Genomic DNA, 22,770 nt, shown 5'->3' with positions numbered 1-22,770 from the left:
ATCAGAGAACAGGGTTACAGCGAGAAGCAGAGAAGGGGCTGAGTAGCGGCAGAGTTTTGCTGGCATAAACCCATGCATGGCGCAACACACAGATTGATAGACTCAGAGAGGTCACAGTGCTGAAAACACTGGTTCACTGCATTTGAGTATCTTTATTTTCTACTGTTTACTACCCCTGCTATGCACGGCAAGCTCTGTTTGCCAAGGGCCCAATATCAGGTCAGCACACCTTGAGGGTATGGATACAGAGAATTACACCATGCTTAAAGAAACAAACAGCATAGTTTTGGGAACTAATTTATTTTTTTTTAAGATAGATGTTTTGTTCAACTGGTATCAATTGTTCTTAGCAAAACTGTGTAATACCCCATGGTTTTTACCATAGGTTGGTACTGTTTCTCTTCCAAACACATACTATGATGCAATGCTCACTCTAAGTGCAATCTAAAGTTGTTGCTCCTGGATTAATTTAAGGCATAGTGACAAATCAAAAGTAACCCTAAACCTTACGGTGAACCCAAATTACCATTATTTTACAAAAGATACTGGAAAAGTCTCTGACCTGCTGGAAGCAAGTAGCAAGCCTGCCAGCATTAAAGATAATGTTGCAATCTGCCTCCCTCTGACTTTATCATCTTTATCTTAGCAAGCAGATACCAACTGAAAAATTTGACAGATATTATTCTTGAAGGCTGAAACACAATGTCTGTGCGAAGACAACTCCAGCTACTTTGAGTCTGAGCTGAAAAAATAAGATTACTTGATCTGAAATGAGTGCTTATCTAATGTTCCTAGCTGGCGTGCTTCCTTGCTACCGCACTTTCAAATGATGCATTTAGCTGAATCTCTCGGCAGTCACCACCCAGCCTTCTTTGCAGAAAATAAGCTGGAGTGGGAACATTGGAGAGGAAAAAATCTGCCTGCAACACTCTCCCCTGCAGCATCAGCCTCCCTGCCAGCAGTGTTAGTACTTGGGAACCTCCAAGGCAAATTGCTCAGTAAATGACTGAAACCATCCAGAAAAAAAAAGCAAGTTTTGTATCAACATTAACAAATATAAAGCATGAATTACACCCTTGTACTAAGGCATCTCCTCAGGCCAGCCCAGAGGAGGCAGCCAGGCAGGGCAGGCAATGCAGCAGTGCCCTCAGGATGCTGATCTGGAAACCTGAGCTGCAGACCAAGCCGGTGCCGGTCTGGTTTTTTGCATTGCTGGGTGGACTGCGGATCCATTTCCTACAGCCCCATTCACATGGCAGCACTCCTGCCATTGCAGCCCACATAGCACCTTTCTCTGTTTCCCAACAGGCAGACGCTGAACTGTTCCACTTGCACATTTTCCCTAAACATCTGCTGGAGAGAAAATACCAATGTAGGTAGATCCTTCAGTGTGATGTAATAAGGCCTTCCCCATCTGATGTCAGGTAACTCAGACTCTCCCCTAGTGTCCATACTTCCCTGCTGTTGTGCTTGGAGAGTGAGCTGTAGTGTCCTTGTACCAGAAGCCTCAGAAGCCGGTGCTGCAGTTCATACATACAGATGTGTCTATGTACGTGAGAGCTGGCAGGCTGGCTCCCAGGATATGCTGCATAAACTCATGCATCATCTTCCCTTACATTCCGAAGTCCCTTCCATTTGCAAATCTTAGTATTAGAAATGTAATAATGAGATAACATAAGCATTATCTTTATGCAAAAGCACAGTACTTCTAATGCGCATTTGCCCCTTTAAAGCCAGAAAATAGGTCCTGAAGACTTGGTACCCCTCACATTTTCTCATTGTCTACCAGTGATGCCATTACTTTGTCAGAAATCCCAATAAATGCAAAGGTCTGACCTTTTCCCCCAGATAATTTCCTTCTCATAACAGCAAGAAGAACCAAACAAGCAGTGAGTTTCTGCGAGGATTATTGCACTTCTTGGGTGGCTGATAGGACTTTGCCTCTGGCATCAAGCCATGCTACGTACTCCAGAACTGCACTGTGTTTCATAGGGTATTGCTTGCATATTACTGCTGGGCAAGTGAATGCTCCATATGCTGGAACAAATACAAATGCCTTGAAAGGAGATATCTTCCTCAGCGTTGGCATTCATGTGCTATGGCTGTAAATTATGCCCAGAGTGTTCATTTTCTTTCGAAATGTGTTCTCACAATAATTAATGGTGTCAAGTTACTGGTGTGAAAAAAAACTGACTTTAAAACAACCGTGGATTAATGAAATAACAGTCATGGCTGGAGTAGCAGCAATAAATTGTTAGAAAGCAGTGACACACCTGAGGTGATACTTTCAAAGGCCTTAAATCATTTAGGTTTTGATGTTCCTCATTGGCTTTTGTTAACATTTGTTTTTGTGTTAAAAATGGAAGTCAGCAGCTCTGGCAAGAACAACTCTATTGGTGATGAGCGTAAGGAAATCACAGAATCACAGAATGTTAGGGATTGGAAGGGACCTTGAAAGATCATCCAGTCCAATCCTCCCACCGGAGCAGGAACACCTAGATGAGGTTACACAGGAATGTGTCCAGGTGGGTTTTGAATGTCTCCAGAGAAGGAGACTCCACAACCTCCCTGGGCAGCCTGTTCCAGTGTTCTGTCACCCTCTCTGAGAAGAAGTTTCTTCTCAAATTTAAGTGGAACCTCTTGTGTTCCAGTTCGAACCCATTACTCCTTGTCCAGTGCTTTCCAAGATATCCCAATGTCCCCCAGCAATGACCTCCTAGTTCAGCAGTCATCTGTAGGTCTGAGAGCTTCACTATTGGGGAGGTGAAATCCAAACCCCAAGGGCTCCGAAAGGTCTAAAAACCACACCACCGAGCTCACAGGCCCAAACCTCTCTTTAAAGCTGTTGTGAAGTGAGAAACTCTTGAAGCACTCAAAATGTGGAGAAAACAGAGTAAACAATTTCCACATAGATACACTTTTCATTAAATTTTTTTTTCAGCCATTTTAATATTCAATATTACAACATATGAAATGGAAGAAGAAGATGGTCAGAGCTCTGCAGATATATTGGGGGGGAAGAAAATCTCATTTAGAACATTGGGAAACTCTTATTTGATGTCAAAGACCACTGGACCAGGCTTTTGGAAATGACACCTAAGGGCAAGGCAATGGGGAAAAATATATTCTCTCTACTTATAATGTGTCTGATACGAGGTCCTTAATTGCTGGCATAAACTGCTATAAAAAATTGACTGCTGATATAAATGGAATTATATAACTTCCTAACTGATGATGACTCTGTTTGCCTTTCCCAATACTCATTATCAATTAAATTAGCTATCGTAAATTGATAATTAGGTATTGTCAATTAGATTGTTTGGTAGGAAAAAAAAAATCCTCTGAAAACTGCAGATATTCCTCCAAATGTTAACTCATTTGCAATCCTACAGCGAAACTAATAGATACTGAACATTTAGGACCTAACGAAAAGACACCAAAATCATCAAGAGGCTTTCCAATACAATAAAAAGCATCTGATTTCCTTTCTCCTTGAATATTTTGTTTTCCAGACTGGAGGTTTTCTTCACTGTATTCTCATGATGGCCTCGCACTGTTCCTTTATCTCCATCAAGGCTTGCATCAGGCTGTGATCTGTCCCATGTGTCACCTTCATAATATTATAGGCCTTGAGGAGAGAACAGAAGAGTACACATTAGTCATTGTGCAAGGGGTTGGCCACTGCAGTGGGGCAGGGACAGAGGTCCTGGTCCTCAAGCAGTTGGCAGCTGGGGGCTTCAACGCATGGTACAGTAGAAATAGGAGTGAAGTATCCCAAAGCATTTTATGATTTGTCCCTGACAAAGGAGGAGGCACTGACACATCATTCTTAGGTGTTAAAGCCCATGAATATGTTGCACAGATGGATGTGTGGAATTGTAGAGGAAGATACTTTTGCACTGAGGCATGAAGGCCATTTAAAGATTGGTCAACTATGGCACCCAAGGTTTTGATACATTATTTAAAAGATGACTGTGACGTTCATGATGTTGGTAGCCTCAAGTCCTGTAAAGAGAAATGGATTAATGCTTAACCAATGGAATAAAGTGCTTTAACTGTATCAGGAGAAACTATGTATAGCATCAAACAAATGAATACATTAATAGCTTCATTCTAAAAAGGCATGCAGGGGAATGGGTCTTTGCTGCTTTCCCCAGGGATTATTTTCTGTCTGTGTTGGTCATCTCCTATTCATTGCTAGGTCAATTTACACTTGCTGATATTGCCTGTGGTGTTGCTGATTCCTTGCCACAGATATGTCTGAAATACTCTTTGCCCGGCTCTTGTTTAGATCATCACTTTTCATATGACATTTCTGCTTCTTCCTTCTGTTAAATTCCTCCTGCAAGGAGAGAAGTACCAGACAGAAATGGATTCAGCACTTCTGAAGAAAGAATGGAGAAAAGATATCGGAGATTTTACCTCGGCCCAAACTGAGGAATTGTCAAAAACTAAATGCAGCCTGTGTTTCAATGAGTTCCTGGTCCAGTCACCTGACAAAATTCAGCTAAATCAGCTTTGGATTGCAGAAGAAGGATCTTTTTGGAAACAAATCTTGGGGAAGGGGCTCGTTTAAATTGGAAAGATAAAAATAAAAATAAATATATTATTTGGTGGAATGAATGAAAGCCTACCTCAAAATTCCAAAGCCTGGCATGCATATGGAAATTCTAGCACAGCTTATTTTTTGCTTCAAATTATCTAATTCTTAAAAGAAGAGGGAGGCAGCAAAAGATTGAAAGAACAAGTTGAAATAGAAGTCAAAACAAATCAGAGTATGCAAGGAGCTCTAAAAAGAGTCAAATATGTTCTGAGATACCACAATACTTTACTACTAAATGATAAAATACTCACTTAAACAGAACAATGGAAATGCTTTCATTGCCATTAGAAATGCCTAAGAAATCTGAAATAAAATCAAAAATCTAAATTTTTTGCATATTTCTATTTTAGCAGAAATACAAAGCTGGGCATGTTTTTTCCAAGTGTTTGCAAGTGAGTCATAATTATATTCTCTGAAAAGCCTACCTGTATTGTTCTTAGTGTTCTTCTTTTCCTAATTTAACATATTGGGGAAATGTTGTAAAGAACAGATCATAGATGTAGTTCAGCATAGTGGAGCGTAAGGTATTAAGCTGTACAGGAGTTTATAAAAAAAAATAAATTGAAAAAGTAGTGTAGAAAGCAAGAATATGAGCCAGTCTGCCAGTCCTTCGCTGTCAGAACCAGTGGGATGAAGAGAGATTGGCACTTGCATGGTGCAGGAATCCCTGTCTGGGGCAGAGCAGGACAGTGCAGGTGGGATCCTGTGCGTGCTGCAGTGCAGTGACACACAGCTGTGCCCAGGCTGACAGGCAGGGACGGGCTCACCCCAGAGCAAAGCGGCCAGGTGAACTGGCCATGCATCAGACACACTTGGTGAACAGTGCTTGCATGGCCTGGCCAAGAAACCTGATGGATTTATTGCTAATGACCTTTGCTAAGAGCTGTGTGTTTGGATAACTCTGAGTCGCAGCTCTAGGGCAGCTGACCTTGACCTTCATCCCACCTGCAGGGCAGAGGTCAGGCTAGTAGTGATGAACCTGCAAACCCTGATGCACAGCCAGAGATATCCATGTGGACATACCTCTGTTAAAAGGCAAAAATCCTTAATATCACACCTAATCTTGAGATAATGCTACCATTGCTGACTGCTCTCTCACTTCCAACATTTTCTTTCCACATTCTTTCTTTCCTCAGTATGGCAGATAAATGCACCCAGTTTTTATCTTTTACTTCCTCGGGGAGAAAATAATTCTCATGTAATGTACTGTTCCACACGCTGCAGTACGAGTCAGAACCAGCTGCATCGAATTTAGAATAGCAATGACTTCTGTAATCCCCAGCTTAAACTGGCATTAAGTTATGCAGCTGTTTTTGCATGGGTCAGTGCAAAACTGGGGATAATTTCACGTCCAAAGCAAGGAATCGTTAAACTGGGCAAAAGCAGGAACATGCAGCCTCTCTGAACATCCCCCTGCTCTCCCAAATGGCACAGCTAATCAGCGATGTCGAGGCTGAGCAGAGTCTTGTGGCCTGTGTGGTCTTCCTCTCAGCTAAAAGAATAAATCTAATTATGAGAAACTATAGTAATTGCAAGACAGCAACACACTGTCTCCCTGCAGAATATAAAGCCCATTAGATTAGTGATATGGCTGTTGCTCCATGAATGCAAATGAAATACAGCGGAGTAATTTGCACCTGATTTGCATGGGGCTGGTGCGGGTTGCCCATCACCACCGCTGTGGGGTACTGTGTGCAGATGCAGGACGGCTCTGCTCCATCGCAGGGAAAGCAGAAAGCAAATGGTCAAGTGCCAAAACAGCATGAAGCAAAGGCTAGCATTTCAGAGGGAGTACCTGTGTTTTCCATCTCTCTTGAATGAAGGGGACACTTGTTAAAGCAGGCATAGGAAAAGGAAAAACTGCCACAGTTACTACCAACCACAGCTGGTAAACAATTCAGTGCTTGAAGCAAACACCAGGAGAAAGGGGATTTCTTCAGTGCTGCTGTGAAACCTGGGAGGGATTTTATCCCAATTCCTGTGTTTTCTGTCCCCGCACAAAGGATGACAGAAGAAGGGGAACAATGTTGTCTCTATCGCAGGCCTTTGCAAGACAAGACAGACATGCCTATCAGCTTGTGGAGCCAGCCAAGTGCAGCGTCTGCAGGGAAAACTGGCCAGTCAGTGTTTTAGGTGTGTGCATCCTCTTGCCTGCCCCTGTCCCCGTCAGCTGTCACTCAGCGCCTGGGCACCACTGCCCTGCTCAGGGAAGTGCATTTGTGTGGGCAGCTGCCACTGCAGTCCGGAGGATGGAGCAGCAGCTGAGACAATGCACTGCAGTGCTCAACATCTCGCTTCAAGGAGATGATGGTCAGAAACTAAGCCCAAGCTTCCCCTTCTGCACCTGTCCTGGTCTCCAAAACTGAGTCCAACTCCAATCAGGTTATGGGCAACCAAACAAGTGAATTACAGTGCTGTGAAGGTAACAAATGACACCTAACAAATATTTACACTAACGGCTGCACCTCAGGACACATCTATATACTTGCTAGGGGGTCCCGTGAGCTTCAGAGATGCAGTCCTGTCCTGGGCTCCTAAAGGAGCGCTGCTTCCCAGTCTAGAAGCTTTTTGATTCACAAGACAGCTTGTTGCAACTTTTGTTATTGCCACTTTTTACAGTCATTCCAAGCTCTTTAAATTAGGTTTGTCAGACTAGGCTCCAGCTCTTGTCTTCTGCTAACAAAGGTTTTCCCAGTCTATAATTCTGTTTGTCCTCCCACCATTACATCTTTCATATATATATGTATATAAATTTTTAAGAAGTATGTTGGTTTTACAATAAGCCAAGGGCTACCTTCAGGTTTTATTCTAGACGTGGGGTATTGACTCTTTGTAACACTTCTATTTCCCAAACATAGCAATTAGATTCTGCAGAGTCCACTTTTAGGGGAGATTTCATTTTAATGGGTTACATAAAGCCCTCCACACTATTTAAGCCTTCTTTGGGGGTGCAGGGCAGAGGACAAAACCCAAAGGGTGCTAAGAGCAAGGTGGCTATACACAGAGAGCTGTAGCAAGGGCTGGGCTGCAGAGCTGCATATGAACGTCTGCTGGTCTTAACAGGCTGCACATCTGATGCAGAGAGGCTGTCAATCCCCAGCAGCTCTGAGGCTGGGCCTGATTAAGCAGGATTTATAGAAGTGAGGTGAATTTCACTCAGATCTCAATTCCTCTGCACCTTACACATCCTTCTCCTTAATGCCACACTGAAATTAGTCTGACGAGGGATCCAACAGGGTGCTATTCAGTGTCAGAGCGTATTAAGAAGAGTAATGAAGCAGAGAAGGTAATGGAGTTTCTGCTCTGAGCATGTGGCATGCTCTGTTGACACATCTAATCACAAAGGGACAAACTGTGTTCTCATATAACTCCAGGACATTATCTGAGTTATATTAGGAATCACAACCTTTACTTGCAAAAAACTGGGAATTATATCTCGCTCTAATTTGTACCAGTGTGGACAGCAATGAAGGGAATCAATTTCAGATCTCTTCCAAAGAAGTGCTGTGTCCTGTGCTCACAAGTTACATGGAGAAACAGGATGACAAGAAGCTTTTCCTCCTCTCAGCTGTGTTCCCAGAGAGTGGGAGTTCAGTCTCTCCCTGTCTCACACATGGTGAGAAAGGGGAGGCTGCACAGGGAATAGGCAAAAACACAATGGACTGAGTTTGTAAATGGTTCTGCATCTCAGCTGTAAAGCACTTACCATGGCCTTGTGGACTACTAATGGCTTGGAGACCACAGTTAGAGAAGCACTGAAGTATGGCATAGTATGGTAATCAGCACCTTATTCTCCTTTTTCAGGGAAAGAGGAGATCACAGCTTGAAAAGAGGTTTCTGTGTTAGGCATTGCTCAGTATTCAAAGGATAATACAATAGCAATCTGGCTTGCAATGGGCAACTTCTTCACTAAAAAACATACAAAACCCCATTACAACTTCCACCTTCACTGATGAACAGCATTCATATATCTCTACGGGAATTCACTCCAGTTTAATTTAATTTCAGGAACAACCCCAGGTTCCAGTATAGGTTGGGGAACGACCTCTTAGAGAGCAGTGTAGGGGAAAGGGACCTGGGGGTCCTGGTGGACAACAGGATGACCATGAGCCAGCACTGTGCCCTTGTGGCCAGGAAGGCCAATGGCATCCTGGGGTGTATTACAAGGGGGTGGTTAGTAGGTTGAGAGAGATTCTCCTTTCCCTCTATTCTGCCCTGGTGAGACCACACCTGGAATATTGTGTCCAGTTCTGGGCCCCTCAGTTCAAGAAGGACAGGGAACTGCTGGAGAGAGTCCAGCACAGGGCAACCAAGATGATTAAGGGAGTGGAGCACCTCCCTTATGAAGAAAGGCTGAGGGAGCTGGGTCTCTTTAGTTTGGAGAAGAGGAGACTGAGGGGTGACCTCATTAATGTTTACAAATATATAAAGGGTGAGTGTCACGAGGATGGAGCCAGGCTCTTCTCAGTGACAACCAACCATAATGGGTTCGAACTGGAACACAAGAGGTTCCACTTAAATTTGAGAAGAAACTTCTTCTCAGTGAGGGTGACAGAACACTGGAACAGGCTGCCCAGGGAGGTTGTGGAGTCTCCTTCTCTGGAGACATTCAAAACCCGCCTGGACACCTTCCTGTGTAACCTCATCTGGGTGTTCCTGCTCCAGCAGGGGGATTGGACTGGATGATCTTTTGAGGTCACTTCCAATCCCTAACATTCTATGATTCTGTAAATTAATGTGGATTCATATTAGAAATGCAATTCCAAGTATTCCTGTTGATATATTGCAGCAGTATAAACGAAAATAGAAGCTCCTCTGACTGGGGTCTCACTCCACCTGCTAAAAAGGAAAGTCTGAATGTTTGGAAATTATAAATATTATATGGGGGAAATGACACATGACAGGTACATGACTTACTTCTGAAAGATGCATGGAAAAGAGAATTGATTACTTTTCCATCTGTTTCATAATAATCAGAATTGGCCATAATTTAAGTTAAATATATCAAGTGAAGATTTAAGTTACAAAGAGTTAATAAGACTGGCATTGTATTAAATACTAATTTATTATTTCAACATGTGAAAATTATCAGTTATTCAGCTTGCGTAATTAATCAGATGTTGAAATCAAACAGGTGGTCAAAAAGTACAAACCACTAAGTTATCTAGAGAGCCATAGTTGATATTAACTTTATAGGGGATCCAGGCAGGAGTGAAAACCACTTCTCACTCCACTCCCAGCGCAGACACCCATCCCTTTCTATCCCAAGCAGCTGCCCTAACTCTTTGCCACAAGACCAGCTCTTCACATGTGATGGACATTAAACAAAGGGGACACACAAACAACTTCTGCACTTTTCACTATACTGGTGCCAGTGCTGGGGCCTGATCCTGCCCAGCAGCTACAGGCCAGTAGCTGGGCCAGGTGGCTTTCTGTGGACAAGGCTGTGTCAGGCACAGGAAAGTGGGCCAAGAGATGAGAGGGAGAACCACGCAAAGCATGTACTGTCTTTAGGCCAAGTTGATGCCAGGACAATCAATAATACAAGGCAATAAGCACAAGACTTCTTCGAGGGGAACTGGAGGCAGCACATCTTCCAGGGGAGCAAAACACTCTAGCAGTGATTGAGGGCTTGAGATGGGAAGCAAGTGAGAGCCTATGTCCTGAGGACATTCTTCAATATATTTAAGATGATACTAAAAGCAATATAACGCCAGGACAAATAAGAGCCCGGGGTAGGAGGAAATGAATACAAAACTCAGCTCAGGTACAACAGGGATGGCTTAAAGCTGAAATGTAACTCGCAAAGCACCAGCTGCGAAACCAACTGCCTGTTGATTTGAGTGTAACGTATAAGCATTAAAGGCAAAGTTCTCTAATCTGTAATCACAAATCCCTGATAGTGAATAGAGAGGGTGGAAACTGCAGCTCTGTTTCTGTTCTGGTACATTCAGTGCTCCCAGATTCCCTTTACTATGGAGAGAAGGAGAGTATGAGGCACTGAGGCATTTTTATCCCTGCAGATCTAATAGTAATTTTTCTTCCAGGCATCTCTGAGCTATCAAACTGTAATTAGCAGTGACTGATAGTGGAGGAAATCAGTGCCTGAAGCGCTGAACAATACTGACCCATCACCACACCCAGCTGCAGCCTGGGGAAACACCACTGATGGAAAAAGCAGTGAGAAGCATCCAAAGGTACAGTCCCAGCAGAAGGGGGACACACGGCAGGTTCGGGAAAAGCAAGGGAGGGGTACAGAGGAAAAACATTTCTCAATACTGACCTGTTTCAAGGTTTCCAGTGCTTGAGGAAACATGTCTTGACTGTACTGCAGTTTGCCCACTCGCATCAGCTGGACAGCTCTCAGTGGATGGAAACCAGGATAATACAGTCTGCAGAGAAAAAGGAGGAAAATGTGTCCCTGTCAGCTCTCACCTTCACAGTCACTGCCTCTGCCGAGAGCTATTAGGGTGGGACTGCAAAGTCATTGTGAATGTTAATAAGGTACTCAGAGAAAATTAGCTGCACTACTGAGAAGCATGAAATACTGAGGGGAATTATCAAATTATTACTCTTCATCTCAGAGGAACGACTTTAACATTATCCTATTAGAAAGTGACGGAAGTGGGATTATTTCATTTGCTACTGTTGGATAATACAATAGAATTTACTGTACTTAGTGTTGCAAACAGAGGTCATTCACAATCTCAAGTCTCTGGAGAGGTATAATTTTAAGAGGAAGTGTCAGCAGGAAACCCAGTCCTAGATCCTCCAAGATGAAGGAGAAGGACTGCAGGTAAAGCAGGTAGGTAACATTGAGGCCACCATTTCTGAGGGTTTGCTTGCTGTTCTCTGTTGCAGAAAGAACTGGTGCTGCATGTCCAAGGAAACATCTCAGACTTGGCTTGTGCATCTAGACAAGGTATCTACTAGTGTAAGGATATACTCCCATTCTTATTTAATTTCACAGAAGCAGAAGTTTTCCATCAATCTAATGGGAGTTAAAAACAGAACTGCGCTCACTTTTTTTTTTCTAGGAAGTAGACGGAGAGCAATGTCATCATTAATTCCCCTCAAGATGCTCTGGAAATGCCCATGCTTTCATGGTGACCACTCCATATTTCCAAAGCCTGCTGGTCTTTGGCTCACAGCACCTGGTTCTCACCCCAGCCCTGTGTCCTGGATGTGGAGAGTGTGGCGTCCTGAAAGAGCAACCTGGGGGCTGCAGAAAGCCATGGATGTCACTTGCCTGGAACTGGCCAGCAGGAAACATGAGGTGAAGGGACACACCTAGAGGTTAAGTCACCTGCAAAACATCTCAGGTCTTTTTTGACTAACCATACAAAAAAAAGTGTCAAAGCCTTCAGTGCCTTCAGTGTGACTCGCCAAAGACAAAGACCCTATTTGGTCAAACAGCATTTTATTTCCTCAAGTACACCAGCGGTATGCTTGAAGAGTGTCTAAAAAAATACAAAATTTGTCACAACTGCAGGAAGAAGAGCTAATAAGCTCCCCAAAATCTACTCTTTGAAGATTTTTTTTCCTGTTTATGCCAAACTTATGATCATCAAACTTCAGGGGACTTGCTAATGAATGATATCACTGCAGTCAGAAAGACACTTAAATCTGCATGGGTGTGATTAAATGCATGCTAAGACATTAAATGATGTAAATTTGTACAATGTATAGAAATCTTCTGATAAGTTTGCATGCAAATGAGTGACTTATCTTTCTCCATTATTTTTTAGTAATGAAAATGCAAATACTATTAAATACAAGAAATTGTTTAAATGGCAGTGTATCTGGCTGTCCTTACAAATCTCAAATGAAGATGTGTAAACATCATGGAAAATGTTTTCACACCCAAAAACCCCTCTTCTGCTGATCCCACGCAGTTTCAGCGAAGACATACAGGAACACATGGGAAGTCTGCCTGGCAGGATCTCAGGAGCAACAGCTCTTGATGTGCCAAAGCCTCTCACGAAGCAGCAGAAACCAGCTTCTCAAAGGGAATAATCATCCTGAATTGCCACAACCACCACCTGTTCAGACCCCTTGTGGGCTGCAGTTCAAAGAGGCTGGAGAGCCAGCAGACAAGAGAGAAGAAAACTGATAGCACTTATCTCAGTCCAAAATGACTACTCAGGAACTTTAAGGATCTGGTTAAACAAACACTGGAAAATTATTAGTAGGTTTATTTATAGATTTTGTTTCTGGTTATTATATCAATTAACACGGTACTACTAGTTAAATAGGGAGAAAATGCAACTAGGTCAGAGATTTTGGTGTGAATTAGTGAAGAGTAATAGAAAGTGCACCGCTAACACGCCACAAATGGGAGTAGTGAGCACATGCACAACTTTGTAAAAATTGCCAGAAAAATATGCCTTTTTGATTGCGTGCTTCTGCCCTCACCTGTGACTGCTTCAAAGGGAAGCCTAAAGAGGTCATTCCCTCTCCTCTGGGCCACTGAAATGCCAAGATGCCTGGGACAAGGATCATGACCACAAGAAAAGGAGCCAGGGAGGCAAAGACTTTTGCATGAGATGGTAAGTCATCTTTGCAGCACCCACTAGACTGTTTCTGCTGTATCCTGACAGCTCTGATTCTTTCCCCACTGCTCCTGCATGGCCTCTTCACATCTTCTTCATTCCATACCTTTACCTTTCATCCTTTCAACCATCTTTTTAATGTCTCCCCTTTTCTACTCCCTCCTGAATAACCAGCCCTGTCCAAAATATCAGCACAAATGGGGAGCTTGGGTCCTGCCTTGCCTGGCAGCTCACGTAGACAAATGCAGGCCATGCTTTAGTTCAGCAACGTGGTGCCTGCTAAACCTCACACCGGTACATCAGAATTCAGAATCTGCCTCTCCATGCAAAAAAGTTTCTTTCTATACATCGTACATTCACCTGCAGCCAATGAAGATTTAGGATTGCAGTACACGTGACACCATAGAAAACAGGCAGCAATTTAGCAATGTCAGGTACTCGGCCCAGAGTACCAGCCATAAACTAAAAGAAGTGAAAATTTAAGGTGAGGACACAGAGGGAGTAAGTGTGAAACAAAGAGCCTTGTGCTCATAAATATTTACAAAGCTGTTTTAAAGCTGATTTATGCTCTGATCTTATGCATGTACATAGTTACATTTTGCAAGCCTTAAAACTGACAACTGAAACAACTGTTTATTATAATATTCTGGAATAAATCTATTAAACTATTGGAACATCTTTTGTGGAAGCACATCCATTGAGTGAGTTTACTAGAGAAATCCAGGCAGCTTGCAGCTCTTCTGGGAAATGGCTAAGTGGGAAAAATGCTGCTGGCTTCTTCCAGGCATCCCTAGGATTCAGTATTATTAAAAAACTGGCATGGCATAAAGAAGTAAGAAGCAGTATCAGGTATTTGTGAGCCAGTTTATTATCCCCACACATTTCTCTGAACAAAACAAAGTGGATAAATTTAAGAATAAGGAAGACATTTACCAGCCAAGGAACTGATATCTAAAGACTGTCAACATGAGACTAAGACAACTATGAGAAATACATGCTGTAAAACATGTTGCAGCTTGGGAAGACTAGGATTTCAATCTGAAAAGGATTTTATGAGATTTACCAAGGCCTGAGGGATGGCAAGTGGAACAGTGATATACTGAAAGCTGAAATAAAGATAGTTCTGTGGAGTGATGTTTCCTGGCCCTTGGCACTGGTCAATGCCCAGTAGTCCACTTGCAAAGAGAGATTAAACAATAAAAGAACTAACAAGTGAGGCTGCACGGTAGACAAGAGAACTGGAGGAGACCGAGAAGGATCTGTACATTTTGTACCACATCCTATGCTTGTATAAGACAGCACAGCTTTGTTCGCACCTATGACCAACAGCATCCATGCTGGCTCATCCTTCCAGCCTGCCCTCCTGCCTTTGGACTGGTCCCCCATGGTCGGTGTCACTTGCCTTCTCCTGCCTCCTACAGGTCGCTGATAAAGATGTTACACACGCCAAGTCCCAAGACAGACCCCTAGAGTCCTCTACCGTCACCATCATCCAAACAGGGTATAACACAACAGCCAGGACCCATACTCTGCAAAGCAACAGCTGCTTCTAATACACTGTGAGATCAATAGTTCCTATTTGTAATTCAGCCACAAGCTTTGTCTTGATTAACTCCCAGAGCAGTCACTGATCATATACTTTACAAAGAAAAAAATATTTTTCTTCATTCTATATATTACCTCTGAATCTCTCAAAGCAATCCCTTATTTTCTGATGTAAAGAACAACATAAAAAGACAGCCCTATGACAAATTTTAGTCAGTTTCTTCTATTTCTTTATATTGAAGTTCCATTAATTCCACTCAACTTATCTCCCATTGCAGGGTAAATAATCAGAGCTTTTGTGTTCTCTTGTGAATTAAAGCCTAGTACTAAAAAAACAAAACAAAACGAAACAAAAAACAAGCACAAAACCCAAAACAAAACAAGAAAACCCCGAAAAACTATGCAAAATTACTGCCTTTTCTAATGCCTCATATTTTAAAATAAATAGGCGCCTACCATTGCCTGTAAATCAGTCTGTGGGGTTAACATTTGCACTGTTGTCTCAAGACTGATGTAATTAGAAGCAGGCAGGATTTATAAAACCTGAAATAAAGATTTAAAGTGGAAATGTTACAAGGCTCTGTAATATGATGACATGTAAAAAGTGATGCTATACATAACCGTAAATTGGTTTGCAGTACCTTTTAGTGCAAGTAAATATGACAGCATAAAAGACAGAAAGCAGATTTAGGAGCTGCAGCAACAGAGAAGGAATTAAGAGGCCCCTGGGCTTCAGGAAAGGTGGTGAGCGGAATGCAAAGGGGACAGCATCAGCCTCATGACACAAACATACTAGCTACAGCTGGTGGAAATGTTCACCACAAACATAGCGCCCAATAAGTTCAACCTTCTTTTCTTTCTCTGACTCATTCTTGATTTCTGACCTCCCCAGTATTTGAGTACATTCAATGAACTTCAGCTGAGGAATTATTTTTTTGTTGTCCAATTATTTGTTTCTGTATTACTCAGGGATGTGAGACTGGTCATCTACTTGCCATGATATTATTTCTACTCCTTGGCTGAGGTGATCAATGGGTTCTATATATATGGGAATTGTGAGAAACATTTTTAGGACAAATTTAAGGACAAATTATAATCTGTGCTAAAAAGTATGAAACATTTGGTATCTATCAACATTTCCAGGGAGGAACCAGTTATTTTATGAATAGTCAAAGAAATCATGTGTCTCAAGAGCATAAGATAGGTAAACAAACTGTGTTCATTTAGGAACTCACAGATCTTAATTTCAAAGGTGCTGCAGCTGTTCAGTCTGGTCTCCTACACAGAATTTCACCTAGCAATTCCTGCTCCAAAACCAGCAATTTGAGGCTGAAATAGTGCTTAACAAGCAATGCCCTATTTATAGAAAATAATCTTAAGCAGCTTTTTACATAATTTGCTCAATATTAGTATTTTTTTAATAAGCACAAGTCCTGTGCAGGAGTTTTGCCTGGGATGTAACCAGGTTACAGAGTTATTTTTGGAGGAAATGGGAACATGTCACTGAAACTGGACTAAGTGAATCTGTTTTGCATGCTAAATATTACAAGTCTAGTTGGAAAAATTTCTAAGGGCAATATATCTATACTAGCTTCTGTATAACCTTTAGGGGTTGCTGTGAAAGCCTTCAAAAAAGTACTGGCCTGGCTTTCATGTTAATAGTATGTTTTTTCTTGGAATAATAATGGCGTTAACCTGTTATGCTTTCTGCCTTTTCTTTCTCTCTCTTTCTCCCTCTCTTCCTTTTGTTCTCTTTACAACTTCCTATTTGCCATGGATGACCAGATAAGTTTAAATCAGTTCAGTACCCTACAACTTCCCTTATACTTTCTGCAGCAGCCATGTCATTTTTGGAGCAGCAGATTAAGTCCCCTACTTGTGGCAGACCTGATATACTCCAGCTGTCCTGAAATGTTTGTTGCCCTTTTTATCTCCCCATCACCATGTCTCAGTGAAATGATCAAAGTATCAGTGAACAGCTAAATGCTGGCATCATCTTTTTCTATTTTTTCCCAGATTGGACCTCTGTTACTTGGATTTTGGGATCAGCTCCTCAGCACAAGCATGGAGAGTTTCCTGGAAGTAACTGCTATTGCACAGCCCTTAAAACATTACAAAAAACCTTTGTCAGTGATGAGAAATCATTATTATAAGTAGAAACTCTATACTGGAAAACCTCTTACAAACTACAGCAGGAAAAGTTGACTATCTGTTACATTGAAGCATTATTCACCCCTAAGCGACTTACTCTGCTTCTGGTTTAATCACGCAAATAGCATAAATTCTGCATAATTTCCGAGCCAGCCGGGGTCTGATATCAGTAGAGGTGTGTAGAACTAACACCTCTGACCAGAGTTCACTTGGAAGTCTCCATACTCTTATAATATATCCTGGCTGTACATTTTTGCAGTCTGATTTACATGTGCTTTCTATCTGTATTATTGCTGTATTGGCAAAATGTTTCGTATCCCAAATACTGAAATTTTCACCAATGACCACAATTCATGTACAAGCTTCATCATAGTAAGCACTAAAGAGCACGGCATGACAGCCTTTGTCCTTCACAGATAAGACACAGAGGCCCAAGCAAATAAATGGTTTGTCCAGTGTTACATGAGAAAATCTCTGGGAAAACCAAGAATTGAACCTAGATGTCATCATGGCTTTAGAATGTTTTTTTGGTTCATGCAGAGCCTGGTTCTTGTGTCTATGTTGTCTTGTCGTCTTGTCTGACTCTGCCAATCCAAGTTAATGTAGTTTTATATGTAGCTTACTGTATTTTGCAATTTATATATATATATATATATATATTATTTTTTTTTTTAAAAATTCTCTCCTCACTCAAGAAAAGTCTGGTTATTTCAGTGAAATAACTACCTCTGGAAACAGTTCAGGACTTAGGTCTGTGAAATTATGGCTCAAAATATTTTTTCATCACATCTGCATCTCATACTGTTCCATTACTATTTGTTTCAGCACTTTATCTGATGTGATCAAATAAGCAGTCACACTTCTTAAATCAATGGAACTCTCAAGAAATGTTAGCTATCCATCTCAGAAATAATTTCTGTGTGCTGATCATTCTGCCGTATTCCTTACAGTGATAATTTATTTCACATTAAAATGGATATTGTTCCAGATGCTGGCTCTGTCAAGATTTGAATGATAACTTTAATAAAATGATGAAGTGGTATAAACTGCAATTTTCATCTTGGCTCTTGAACTATCTAACCCATCCACTTAAAATGCTGACACTGTCTGTTTGAACTGTCCACTTCAAATGTTCTGTCTTCTGCTGTTAAGAGATGTTAAGGAAAGAAAGAGTGCTCAATCTGGCATGGAAATAGCAAAATATTTTCTGTAGATTGACCCTGTGTCCTGGCTGATCTTCAAAACATCTTGTAGCTCTTGGCTTTTTGTCATGAGTTCACCATCTTTACAGCTAAAGGTGGTAGGATGGACTGGCACTGCAGATAGGAACACACTATCTTAGTCCTTGCATAACCAGAAAAGTAAGAGATTAGGGTCAAGAGTTTAGTTCAAAGGATTTATAAAAATATTTTAAAAGCCATATAGAGTATGTTGGAAGAATGCCAGAAAACACATGAAGTGTAGGAAAGAAAGCAAAGGAAGGATAGGAAAGCTAGTTAAAGAGAACATGCATGGAAACAGAAGTAAAATATACAAAGAAAATATAGTCTAGATACACTATAAATTGTGACAAAGACCTTGGTGTCATCTTCACCTCCAGCAGCAAACCTGTGACTAGCTGTTGATGTTAAGAAAAATGGTCCAGTCTCAGTATCTTGTGCATGCGAGTGTGTGGTGTGTGTGTGTGTGTGTGTGCAAGCACAGGGTGTACAAGGAAGGACGTGGCTGGTAGTACTGACATGTTCACTGCAAAATGTCTTCTCTTTACTCACCAGCATCTCAGATCGCCTCCAAAGTCTGTTGTAATGCAAAAGACTGATAGCATGTGAGTTGGATCACTGGTTTAAGCAATAGTATCAAACTTCCTTTTTTCCTTTTCTATTGCATCTCCAGGTAATTCTCCAGAGAAACTCAACTGTCAGGTGCAGTGCAATGACTCTCTGTCTTTAGAGAGATGATTACAAATACCAGTTTCAGACAGGATGGCTCAAATCTGGAGAGACATAGTCACATAGTCATTTTCCTTCCAGCAGGTGTGGGTCAGAAAAGAATCAGAGCAGCATGTTCTTTGGCTAGATTTCTGTCACCTTCCACTTCTGGAGACTAGATAGTTTGGATCTGGTTTTCTTCTCCCCCCCCCCTCCCCCCCCGCCCCTTTTTGTTGTTGTTGTTGCTTATTTGTTTGGTTTTGTTTTGTTTTTTGTTTTGTTTTGTTTTTCTTTGTACATACAGGTCACTGTTTCAGTAAGCATTTACCTAAACAGTGATGGGTTCTGAAGTAACCCATATAATTTGGGAAACAGATCTTGAAGTTATAATGGATATTCCTGTGAAAACATTAGCTCTGTGAACAGTATGGTCAAAAAAGCAAAACAAATATTAGGATATTTTTAGGAAAAGAAAACAAACAAGTGCTGTAAAAATACATCACATCCCAATATCTTGGGTATTGCATGTAATTCTGATTCTGTCTTCTCAGAAGAGTTCAGTAGAAAGGTATAGACAAGGATGATGAGGACAGTTAGAGGCAGTGCAATGAAGGAATAAATAAAAACATCAGGAGGAGCCCGCAAAAGAAATAATTGTGGAAGGACTTGACAACGGATCTATGAAATCACAGTCTGCATGGAAAAGGCAAATGCAGAATGATCATCTCTCATAATACGCAGAACATATCAGATGAGAACAATAACTGGAGGGTTCAGAACAAATAAAAATATGTTCTGTCTCATAAAGACAGTAAGTGTACTGTTATACAGTGTATCTAGGTGCAGTTGAATTTTTATCAAAAACCAAATGGATAGCCAAGTTCAGTTTCATATTTTCTTCTTCCATGACTACACAATTTGGCATGTGACAGTCATCCTGTGATCACCAAACCTTCTGTCTGCTACTTCCAAACAATAAGCTTCCAGCTTAGAACAGATGGAAGACTGTGAAAGAACTCATAGGAATCTCCCTCTTGTTTTGATATCCTCCCAAATGTGCCCTTTTCTTACCCACTTTCTTATCCACCTTATTGTTTTTGTGCAAGTGACCAACAAGAATGACTTTGACTCTGTAATACTCCATTACATTCTTCATTAAAGCTTAGCTCTGTGGTATTTTACTTCATTTAGATTATATTGTCTTACAAAAATAGTCTTGCAAGATTATTTTTAGCAAATCTACACTCTTCAGAATTTGACCTATATCTTTGAGGTGATGGCCCCTAGTTCCCCCTTCTAAAGTACTATGGTTCTTATTCTTCAATCATTTGGTGCCACCTCTGACATGGGGGTGCTCTTTGAGCACCACTTTTACTTTGGAAGTGCAGTATACCATGTCCATAGCTAATAGTGAAACTAAGCAAATACAGAAAGGGCTTTACTCTGCATCCCTTTAGGAAAATAGTCCTTTTTGCTTTATGATATCTTGTGTCATTGTTGTTCCCTGAGTAAACACCTTCTTGTTTGCAGCAACTACCACTGTGGTATTGTGTTTATCAACAGGGTTCTTGTTAATAGCAATATAGGAGTTACAGAAAAAAGTAAGACCAAAGATCTCTCCTTTCCCCCCACCATCACAGTCATCCCAACAGCAGACATCTGATGCACCTCAGTGTGTGGAGGTTCTGATTTGGTTCAGTAGCTGTTGAACACAGTGACATTAAGGTCAATGTCCTGCCATGGCTGGCTGGCTCATCCTCTCATTTTTGATCACCCAACTTCCTTCCAGATTTACCTCTTTTACAGCTTCTTTTGCTTTCACCCACAGTATTGTCACCTTTCAAAATTTGTCAGGCCTGTGCTTTACCAGCTGCCATTTCAGTTTTCCTTGCTTCTTGGATACTTACTATCAATAACAATAGCAACACTAACAGCTGAAGCATTTACAAAATGTAGTGAGATTCTTATGCATAAGTTGTTAACAGCATGTCTGAACAGGAACTCCATTGCCTGATGTCAGATATCTCATTTAGATATCTCGCCTTACTCCTCGTGTCTCAGCTTTTCCTTCTTTAAGATGAGAATAGTGATCTACTCAGTGGAGCTGATATGAGGCTGAATTCAACTGTGTTTGTAAAGAGCTTTGAGAGCTCAATAGGAAGATTCTGTAGAAGTTAAAAATATTAGCATAAATTCTGGACAGAATTACAAGTACTTGGTAAGCTACACAGTTAAAATGTGACAGCTAAACAAGACCATCTGTCTGAACTGGAGAACACTTAACTTCTATCCAGTTGCTCAGCTGGATAGAAAATTTCTTGCATGACCCAAAAGGCATGTAAATTGCTCCAGAGTTTCCTAGGAAATAAAACAATCTGGAAGAAAGGGGAGGGGGGAAACAGCATTCTTTAGAGAAAAAAGGAGACCTGCTATGAACTTTATGAACAGCAATCACAAGCAATAATCTCTGCCAGGCTCTAAAGTGCTGCCTGAGATGCTGGCTGAATATAAAGGAGAGATTTTTTTCAGGCAACACCACTATGCCTCTTCATGGCATGGGAAATGGTGTGCAATACTTCAAAAGACCAAGGCATGCTTGAATTCTCTGTAATTGAAAGTAGCATGTTCACTGAGCAAGCATTTTTCAAGCGATGCCATGTTTGCTGTACACCTTGATTAATGAGCATCATTGTACCTTGGCAGAACAGGCAGGGGGTTAAAAAAAAATTCAAGAGAAGATTGCCTGAGGAGGAAGTAGATCCATGAAATGAATATTTCAGTTCATATAAAGTAAAGCAAATTTTCAGTTTTCATGCTTTGTGTGGTATATTGTCTCAGTCACTACATTAGTCTGTGAGCTACCGTCTCCAATGGCTAAATGTATATTACAGGTAGCAGAACATCTCAAGGCACTTTGTACTGATGTAAACCGGTACAATAGCACTGATTTTAATGTTTGATGTATAGTCTGCCATAGTCATATCGCCTTTTGCTAGCACATGGAACACGATGCTTCTAAGAACTATAAAACAATGTTATTGTCAGCATTACTGAATCAAACCCAAATTTCCAGAACATGGCTTAGAATGCATAGTATTTTTTTAAAAAAACTCAAAATTATTTATGTTCTCAGTCCACTGTCTTGTAATCATATGTTTTTGTTCTAAAAGATTCTGAGGTTTAGCAAAATTATAACTAGCTATAGTTATGTGGCCCAGCCACTTGGAGCTTTTAAAAGGTGTGTGAGGCAGAAGGATAACAGACTCTCCAACAGGTGATTTGTGTCAAATTTCCTCAGTATGAGGTTTTGGATTGTGCTTCTAGATTGGGTCATTAGAGGTCTGTGTCTTGATGTGACATGGATATATTTCTATAGGCAAGATAAGGGATGGACAATTCATGTAAGATAAAGTGCAAGGCATTCAGAGAACTACTGAATACATCTCTTCAGTGGAGACAGGAACAAAGAGTTCCTAGACTGAAAATACAGGCCATGGTAAACAGGAATTCAGTTCCCAAAGGATTAGCTGTTTTTTCTCCCACTTAGTGGATACTACATAATAATACATGAAGGGTTTGTTGGAAGGATAATATTTTCTTCAATAATGGGAAATCCAGCCTTTGTGAAGACAGCCATGGAACAGCAGCCACCTCTCTGGGCCACACCACACATGCAGTAGCTGAACCTGACACTGAAGAATATGGCATGAGCCCATCAGAAAACAAACAAACAAAACCCTGGAAGCTGCACAGAGAATCCTGTGAAGTTACTTGACAGGGATCTGCTCATTCCAGCCCTTGCAATGGTACGTGCGCGGGCAGCACTGGAGGCACAGACACTCCATGTCCAACCTCCTTTGCTTTCAGGCTGCAGGTAGACATCCCATCGATGCAGCACACTTCTGACAACAATCCTCCGAAACCATCTGATAAATGTTTACCTTGCACCCTGTTCACTGAGGGCAGCAGGCGCAAAAGAAGAGCTACAACT

General features: G+C 41.3%; 1 protein-coding gene across 2 annotated transcripts in view; it reads right to left on the bottom strand.

Moving 5' to 3' along the window:
* Positions 1 to 189: 189 nt before the first annotated feature.
* The window catches only part of SMYD3 (SET and MYND domain containing 3), a 402,785-nt gene continuing 380,204 nt past the window's right edge, over positions 190 to 22,770 (bottom strand). The window contains exons 12-13 of one of the 2 annotated variants that reach the window (XM_082047608.1): positions 10,887 to 10,995; positions 190 to 3,628 (exon numbers count right to left, since the gene is read on the bottom strand). In XM_082047608.1, the coding sequence (XP_081903734.1) occupies positions 3,527 to 3,628; positions 10,887 to 10,995 (211 nt within the window). In that variant the 3' untranslated portion in view covers positions 190 to 3,526. The remainder of the gene's footprint in view (positions 3,629 to 10,886; positions 10,996 to 22,770) is intronic. The other variant, XM_082047609.1, reaches the window with a different exon arrangement.

The sequence above is a fragment of the Streptopelia decaocto genome (assembly GCF_964273445.1).
Source record: "Streptopelia decaocto genome assembly, chromosome: 3".
Classification (NCBI taxonomy): domain Eukaryota; kingdom Metazoa; phylum Chordata; class Aves; order Columbiformes; family Columbidae; genus Streptopelia; species Streptopelia decaocto.
Note: the sequence above shows the minus strand (reverse complement) of the source record. Positions and strands in the feature narration are given on the sequence as shown.